The sequence below is a fragment of the Mus musculus genome, chromosome 8 (genome assembly GCF_000001635.26).
Source record: "Mus musculus strain C57BL/6J chromosome 8, GRCm38.p6 C57BL/6J".
NCBI lineage: Eukaryota > Metazoa > Chordata > Mammalia > Rodentia > Muridae > Mus > Mus musculus.
This window is the reverse complement of record NC_000074.6, coordinates 85,225,620-85,234,611: the sequence shown is the minus strand read 5'-3', so window position 1 is coordinate 85,234,611 and position 8,992 is coordinate 85,225,620. Positions and strand designations below refer to the sequence as shown.

At 40.3% G+C, this 8,992-nt stretch overlaps 1 protein-coding gene across 1 annotated transcript; it reads right to left on the bottom strand.

Moving 5' to 3' along the window:
* Positions 1-3,176: 3,176 nt before the first annotated feature.
* Positions 3,177-4,115, bottom strand: Olfr371 (olfactory receptor 371). Its single transcript, NM_146859.2, has one exon. It carries the CDS (start codon positions 4,113-4,115, stop codon positions 3,177-3,179), a length of 939 nt encoding a protein of 312 aa, NP_667070.1.
* Positions 4,116-8,992: the final 4,877 nt, after the last annotated feature.

Here is an 8,992-nt window from a genome sequence, read left to right as displayed (position 1 = left end):
CCAGTCAGAATGGCTAAGATCAAAAATTCAGGTGACAGCAGATGCTGGCGAGGATGTGGAGAAAGAGGAATACTCCTCCATTGTTGGTGGGATTGCAAGCTTGTACAACCACTCTGGAAATCAGTCTGGCGGTTCCTCAGAAAATTGGACATAGTACTACCGGAGGATCCAGCAATACCTCTCCTGGGCATATATCCAGAAGATGTCCCAACCGGTAAGAAGGACACATGCTCCACTATGTTCATAGCAGCCTTATTTATAATAGCCAGAAGCTGGAAAGAACCCAGATGCCCCTCAACAGAGGAATGGATACAAAAAATGTGGTACATTTACACAATGGAGTACTACTCAGCTATTAAAAAGAATGAATTTATGAAATTCCTAGCCAAATGGATGGACCTGGAGGACATCATCCTGAGTGAGGTAACACATTCGCAAAGGAACTCACACAATATGTACTCACTGATAAGTGGATATTAGCCCAAAACCTAGGATACCCAAGATATAAGATACAATTTGCTAAACACATGAAACTCAAGAAGAATGAAGACTGAAGTGTGGACACTATGCCCCTCCTTAGAATTGGGAACAAAACACCCATGGAAGGAGTTACAGAGACAAAGTTTGGAGCTGAGACGAAAGGATGTACCATGTAGAGACTGCCATATCCAGGGATCCACCCCAGAATCAGCTTCCAAACGCTGACACCATTGCATACACTAACAAGATTTTATCGAAAGGACCCAGATGTAGCTGTCTCTTGTGAGACTATGCCGGGGCCTAGCAAACACAGAAGTGGATGCTCACAGTCAGCTAATGGATGGATCACAGGGCTCCCAATGGAGGAGCTAGAGAAAGTACCCAAGGAGCTAAAGGGATCTGCAACCCTATAGGTGGAACAACATTATGAACTAACCAGTACCCCAGAGCTCTTGACTCTAGCTGCATATGTATCAAAAGATGGCCTAGTCGGCCATCACTGGAAAGAGAGGCCCATTGGACACACAAACTGTATATGCCCCAGTACAGGGGAACACCAGGGCCAAAAAAAAAAAAAAATGGGAATGAATGGGTAGGGAAGTGGGGGGGAGGGTATGGGGGACTTTTGGGATAGCATAGGAAATGTAATTGAGGAAAATATGTAATTAAAAAAAAGAAAAAAATTTTTAAAAAAATTTGAGACTTTGTAAGAAATCTTTTAACTTTCGTAGTCTGACACATTTCTGTTCTTACATGAAAATAATTACTAAAGACTGCTGTCTGCTGTACCAGGAAACCGCAAGAGCTATGTCTGGCTACCCATGAAGAACAGGCTGTGTAAAAACTGTAAGGAAACATGCTTTTGCTTTGTGTTTAAATTCTGTTTCAAGGAAACAGGGGTTGGGATTAGAGATCTGGAATTTATAAAATTCATGAAAATTTATGGATTTCAAAAAAACTTATTAACAATGTTCAAAGCCTTGATGATGTAGCTTTAGTAAATAAAACTCTGGGTTCAGGCTCTCTGATCCGGAGAAAGCAAAAGAAGGAAAAAGAAGAAGGAAAAAGAATGAGAAAAAAAGGAAAAATAATGAGAAAAAAGGAAAAAGAATGAGAAGAAGGAGGAATGAAGACAGAAAAAAGAAGAATGATGAGGGTCCTCAGGCAAAGAGAGGGTAGACAGCTTGCACCCACTGCTTACTGAGTCGTTATTGAATCAATGCCGCTCCCATCTCCCCTGTTCCCATCTCCTCTTTCTCAGGACCTTCCTCATGCTGAGGCTGGACCGAGGCAGTTGGACATCTGAAGAACTTTTTGACATCAAACATGGAGGCGCAGAATGTGGAGTTTTCCCTGTTGGGTTTCAGAGTTTTTATCAGAATTTCCTTTCTTTGATAGCTTTTCTCCATTTTTGAAAAGGCACTATATATTTTGTGTATGTTGGAAATGTGTGATCTGCTTTTTTTTTTTATTTTTATAAGGGGTTACATTTAAGAGATTGTCATGAATCTCAGAAGAGACTTTGGCATTTTAAACAGTATTGAGACTATAGTAGTCTATAAGGAATTTTGAAGTTGGACTGAGTGCATTTTTTGCATTATGAAATGACTATATCATATCCCTGTGGGGGCCATGGAATGGAATTTGTATTTTGAATTAAAATGGCCCCCATAGGCTCAGGCTCATATTTTCACTAGGAAGTGGCACTATATGAAAGGATTAGAAGAATTAAGAGGTGTGACCTTGGAGGAAGTGTGTCACTGTGGGTGGGTTTTGAAGTTTTGAAAGCCTGTGCTAGGTCCAGTCTCTCTCTCTCTCTCTCTCTCTCTCTCTCTCTCTCCCTCTCTCTCTCTCTCTCTCTCTCTCTCTCTCCCTCTCTCTCTCTCTCTCTCCCTCTCTCTCTCTCTCTCTCTGTGTCTGTCTGTCTGTCTGTCTGTCTGTCTGTGGATCAGATATTGAACTCTCAGCTACTTCTTCAGAATCATGTCTGCCTGAGTGCCACCATGATGATAATGGACTAATTTCTGAAATTGTAAGCAAGCCCACTTTTAAATGCTTTCTATAATAGTTGTGTTGATTATAGGGTCTCTTCACAGCAATAAAACAGTGAATAAGACAGCACATAAACGCGGAGTTTAATGCTTCTCCAGATTGAAAATAAGAAAACTTAAAACTCAGGCAAGGACTTGAAAACACTTCATAAAACAATATTTGCAAATTGCTAATAAACACAGTAAGCAAAGCATTTGAGTATGTAAATATATTCAGGAAATCTCAGGTCCTAATCTATTGAGCATTGTGTCCTACTGTTCCTGATCAAATGTGTCTAGGAGGTCAAAACAAAGTCGATAAAGACAGGGCTGATACCTCAACTGTCAGAAATGTTGTCATGTAAGCATGAACGCCCAAATTTAACCCATAGACTCCATGTAAAAAATCAGCATGACATAAATTTATAATCCCAATGCAGGGCAGGCAGAGACAGAAAACCCTTGAGTTCCACTGGCTAACTACTCAAACTGAAGCAGTGAGTGCCAAGCCCCTGGAAAGAACTCAGTCTCCAAAACCAAAGTAGATGGTCATCTTGAAGAGGAACACCTGGAGTTGTCCTCTATTCTACACACACACACACACACACACACACACACACACACACAAACACACTTAAACACATACACACATTTTAAAAACTACTTTCAAGATGAGGATGGCACACTACATAGTAGTGTATTCAGGGCTCTCTTCATGTCCCTGTTCCTCAGGCTATAGATGAAAGGGTTCATCATGGGAGTGACCACAGTGTACAGAACAGAAGCAAACACCCCTGCCCAAGAAGCCTGTGTCCAGATAGAACTGAGGTACACCCCCAGGCAGGTTCCATAGAACAGAGACACAACTGAGAGATGAGAACCACAGGTGGAAAACGCTTTATACTTTCCTCCCACTGTTGAAATCCGCAAGACAGATGTCACAATTTGAGAGTAAGAGAAAAGTATCCCAGCAAGAGGAAAAAAGCCCATGATGCCTGTTACAATATATAACACAACGTTATTGATGAAGGTGTCAGAGCAGGCTAGCTTAAGGACTTCAGGGAGTTCACAAAAATAGTGTGGAATTTCCACGACTGCACAGAAAGACAGTCTCAGTGCAGTTAAACTCTCAGGCAGGGCTCCAAGTATGCTTATAAGCCATGCCAGGAGAAGTAGCTGGGAACAGAGCTTAGGGTTCATGAGCACTGTATAGTGCAAGGGGTGGCAGATGGCCACAAAGCGGTCATATGCCATCACAGTCAGAAGCAGATTGTCCAGAAGTCCGAAGACTGTGAAGAAGTACATCTGTGTGATGCAGCCTGCATAGGTGATGAGCTTACTCTGAGTCTGGATGCCCAGCAGCATCTTTGGGACAGTGGTAGAGGTGAAGCAGATGTCAGAGAAGGATAGGTTAGAGAGGAATAAATACATTGGTGTGTGAAGCTTAGGGTCAGAGACAATGGCCAGGATGATGAGCAGGTTCCCAAAGACGGTCACCAAGTACAAAGACAAGAACAGCCCAAAGAGAACGGACTGAATCTCTGGATTCTCTGAAAGTCCCAACAGGTAAAATTCTGGAATCCCTGTGTGGTTTTCTGGTTCCATGTAAATGAAGTGTCTATAAAAGAGAAGAAACAGGATGGCTGAACTAAGAGGAAACAAATATAGCGGAGTGCATCTGCCTTAACTCAGACTCCACACATTGGTGACATGATGTGTTGGCTTAGTGCTTGCTTCTCTTTAGAGGCTGAGGTTTCTAAGTTCAGCCATACTCTCCTGTGGGTGAAGGACTCCTAGCTATAGCACTTATATGTAGTATTCAGATCCTATTTCAGATACTCAGCTACCCTGGCTCTTCCTTAGCCAGCTTTTATCACCTGTCTTTTCAACTACTTTTGATCATTTATGTTTAAAACTGTGTTTGTTCTTTGAGGATTTCATGTTCATACACAATGAACGACGACCACTTCCACTGCTCATTGCAGCCTCTAGTTCCTCCCAAAGTCACCCCATCCCAACGTCATATCCTCCTTTTACAGAAGAAAATGTGATTTTATTTTTGTCTTATTTTTCCTCTTAAAATAAGTAAGTTTTGTTTTGTTATAGTTTTTGTTTTTGAGACAGGGTTTTTCTGTGTAGCCTTAGCCATCCTGGAACTCACTTAGTAGACCAGGCTACAAAGACCTGCCTGTCTCTGCTGAAATTAAAGACATGCTGAAATTAAAACCACGCCTGGCTAGGTAAAAAAAAAAAAAAAATTTAAATTAGAATATAACCATATCATTTCTCTCCATTTTTTTTTCTTTCTCCAATGCATCCCATGACCACCCTCAGATTCCTGGATTCCCCTTCTTTAACTGGTATTGTTAAATATTTGTGCATATATATGCATAAGTATATAGATATAACCCACCAAGACCAATTAGTGATGCCCATATGTGTATGACTGTGGGGTTGTCCACTGAGATATGTGGACCCTACCTACCATGGACACACTCCTGAAGAAAAGCACTTCTCCCTCCCCTAGCAGCTATCAGTTGTCCCTTTATAAGGGCTTGGGCCTCAAGAGCCCCTCCCTTTTTTTGTGTCAGAATTTTGGCTCAGTTGAACTGATGCAGGTCTTATACAGTTATCTACAGTTCATGAGTCACATCATATCTAGAATATGACACTTCACAACACTCCTCCCCACCTGCTGTCCTTTACATCCTCTCTGCCTCCTTCACACAGTGTTCCCTGAGCCCTGAAAGCACGAGAGGTGATAAAGATGTCTCCTTTAGGGCTGAGCACTCACAATCAGTTATTCCCAGCATGTTGACCAGCCATGAGTCCTCACTGACTGCTGCCCACTGCAAAAAGAAGCTTTCCTCACCAAGACTGAGAGAGGTTCAGGTCTATGGATAGAAGCACAGTTATTTAGAAGGCATTTAGCAAAATAATAGTAGGTTTGACCATAAAGCCTAACACTTCCTAGGCATGAATTTTTGACCATGTCTTTAGTACCAGACATGAAATTCCCAGGCCACTATTGCAACAGTGGGCACATCTTGCAAGGAAGGTCAGTATTGTAGTATGCAGGGTCCAGTGCCAGGTAAGACCCTTGATAACTTTTCTCCCCCAGCCAACTCTGTAGTAACTCCCAATACTATTAAATCTAGCCAGCTAAAAGGTGGTTTTCTGGGAGGTTTGAGATTGATCTCTATATACTGCAGCCGAAGTGTGTGGTATCATGACTTTAAAGTGCTGCAACAACAATAACAACAACAATAGTCGTTTAAAAAGTTCAAAGTTATAGTTAAATACACCTATAATAAGTGGTGAAGAGGTGACTAAACGCCTCAGAGCGAAGGAGAGATGGCTGTGCAGTTAAGAGCACCTGGTGCTCCTCAAGGGAACCTGAGTTTGATTCCCAGTAAGCATGTGGCAGCTTTCAAATATCAGTAACTACAGTTTCAGGACATCTGATAACTTCTGGCCTCAGTATACACACACACATATATACCAAAAAGCATGCACGTGTTTTTAAAAATGGAACAAATTTAAAGGATGAAATTACTTCACCAACTGAATTTCACCCTCATGGAGATCAAGATGCTAGTGTGGCAACTTTGTCTAAATTTAGTTTCTAAGAATCGTTTGGAATCCTGTGAAATCTGTCAGCAGGTAAAGGTGCTTTCCCTGATGCCGACAACCTGGATTCAGTCTCTGGATCCGTATGGTGAAAGAATGGAATGAACCTCCTGGAGGCCCTCTGACCCGTGCAGAAGGACCACAGTATGACGTAGTCCCTCACCAGTAAATAAATTAAATAGAAAAAAGTTTTAAAACTTAACCCTTATACTAAAAGAAAGCAACCTTCATCACACAACCAGAGTAAGAACACTCATTTGCTTCATTAAGTAGTATCCATAGGAAACTGTCCTAAACAAGTTAGGTTAGAAAATATACTCATTGAGTGCTAAATATGATGTCCAGATTGCAGGCAATTCAAAGAAGCAATATACTTTCCATGTGGTAGCTGGTTTATCACCATACAGCCACAGTTGGTAGAAGAAGTCATCCTGACACAGTGCTTTCATCTTTATAGGCTAACAACACTCAGTGGATATAGCTCTGGGAAAATACTGAATGTAAGTATCTAGCTAACCAGAGAAAAATAGATTCTCTAACAGCTAATAAAAACAAATATTCATGTCTGCTACTGCTGCTACCAAGTGCTATTATAAAACTTCAATGTAATTAAAGAAAAAGGGATAGCTTTTCATATTATAGGGAAAAGTAGTTTTATTCAATTTCAGATAAAAAATGTGTAAAAATGATGAAAAGCTACTACTATTAAAATGTGTAAGGGTAAATATTTAAGTAAAAAACATGCCACTTTATTTACTATCTCCAGCAATAAACAGATATTTTATAAAAATGGTCCTCTACCTATCCATCATTCTGGAGTTGGTGAGGTCATGAATCTTAGAGTATAACATCCTAACACCACGAAACTAAACTAATGTAATTCCTAACTGCATTCTGAATACTTATTCTTATACCCACAGATAACTGTGGCTCTCACCCCTTATCAGAGAAACTTCTTTTTATAGAGGAGATAATAGAAATGTTGTAAGAGCCAGAGCACCAGGAAGTCTACTGTGAGATTGTGTCTCCTAGAAATGACAAGGAAGATACTACAGCCATCATACCTCAGCAATATGACTGCCTAAACAGAATCTGAACACTGGCAACACCACTAGACATGCTGTTATGGAAAGGAGAAATCTCAGGGGGTCCCACCCCTAGAAAAAGAACTACAGACAACTAAGGACTGCTGGGAGAGGCAGAACTGGTCATCCTCAGGTGTGAGTCCTCTAATTGGGTTATCCAATATCAAGTGTCCATATGCATTTGGGCAACTAAATGGATCCAGCATGTTGTATTTATATACTTATGCATGTATGCAACAATTAAAGAAAAAGAGGATATTCATTTGAGAGGAAGTGGGTGTACATGGAAGGGGTTGGAGGAAGGAAAGAAGAGAAATGATGTAATTATATATTAATTTAAATATAGAAGAATCAGAATTAAATAAAAGACATGCAAGTAGAGGGTTCAGGAGAAATCTAGCCAATAAAGTATCAGGAGGTGAGTCTGATTAAAGTACACCGGCTGCATATGTGACAGTATCATCGTGTCATCATGTAGCCAATTATTTTGTAAATTAATATATATGAGTAGACATTGTCATAGAGCAAAAAATATGTTTCAGAGTGAAAGTATGAAGTTCCACAGCCTCTGAATGGCTGTTCTAACTATACGGAAGTTCATTGAGATGTATGGTCTTCAGGCCTGGTTAATTTTGTGTGTGTGTGTGTGTGTGTGTGTGTGTGTGTGTGTGTGTGTGTGTGTGTGTGTGTTTACTTGTATGTTTTTATAATAAAGCTTGTTTTTAAAGTAAAAAATTATGACTTGCACAGAAAGAATTTTGGACATTAGGAGAGATAAGCCTACAAATGAGTAGGTCATATCCATGATGGTTACATTTACATGAATTGTATTAATCCTTCCTGTTGAATTACTTCATTCTATCAAACCCATATTCCCTAGAAACATGGAAAGGGAGAGCTGTCAGCCATATTTCAAAGGACACCTAAAAGAGTCTGGATAGATGCTGGGTAGATGTGTGAACAATGAGATGCAAGGTGGATAAGAACTAGTGAGTGACCTGAAAATATGATCAATGAATAAAACACAAAAGAGCCCTGAAATCTAACACAAATGACATTTTAAAAAAATCTTAGAGAGCAGCAAGAAATGGTTACATCTGATGGGAGAAGAAAGCCTGACGCTATGATGTCAGGAAGACCAAGGAGCAGGAAGGATGCTCATTGTGAACAAGCTTCAGCTAGCCTTAGGCTCCCATCCTACTCACTTGACCCTTTCTAGATTGTTTTGGAAGCTGTAGCTTTTCCTTGTTGTCTAACCCTAGGCTGTTTAACTGGAAGAATTGCTTCTCCGTCTCTTATTCCATTGGCCAATAGTTTACTCAATCAGATGCTATAATTTTCAGATGTGTCTTGTGCATCTTACCTTTCAGAAAAGAGACTGGTGGAGCTAATGAGTCAGCAGGGTCAGTGAGACGAGGTAAAGAGTGATTCCTGAACCACAGCAATGTTCTCTGGAGCAGGGGGATTGTTTTTTCATGTATGCTTGGGTTAGTGAATGACAATGTCAGGAGCTGTGTTGTTTATTTGGTTCCATGAACTCAATTCTCAGAGCCTCTCATTAAATAAAAGTTTATAATTTCATAATCTCTGGACAATATACCTGCTAGGAACCTAGGGACCAAAACATTAATGGCAAAGTTCCAATCAGTTTTGTTCCCTTGTGGTTATTGAGTTCAGAAACTGTGCTGCCTCCCCCAAGGGTCATTACAAAACTAAGCACTTTAAAAGGAAATAGAGAAATATGTTGTAAAATGAAAATAGACAAAT

Excerpts from the sequence above, each read along its gene's own strand:
- Olfr371 (NM_146859.2), bottom strand. The coding sequence starts at position 4,115 with ATGGAACCAGAAAACCACACAGGGATTCCAGAATTTTACCTGTTGGGA.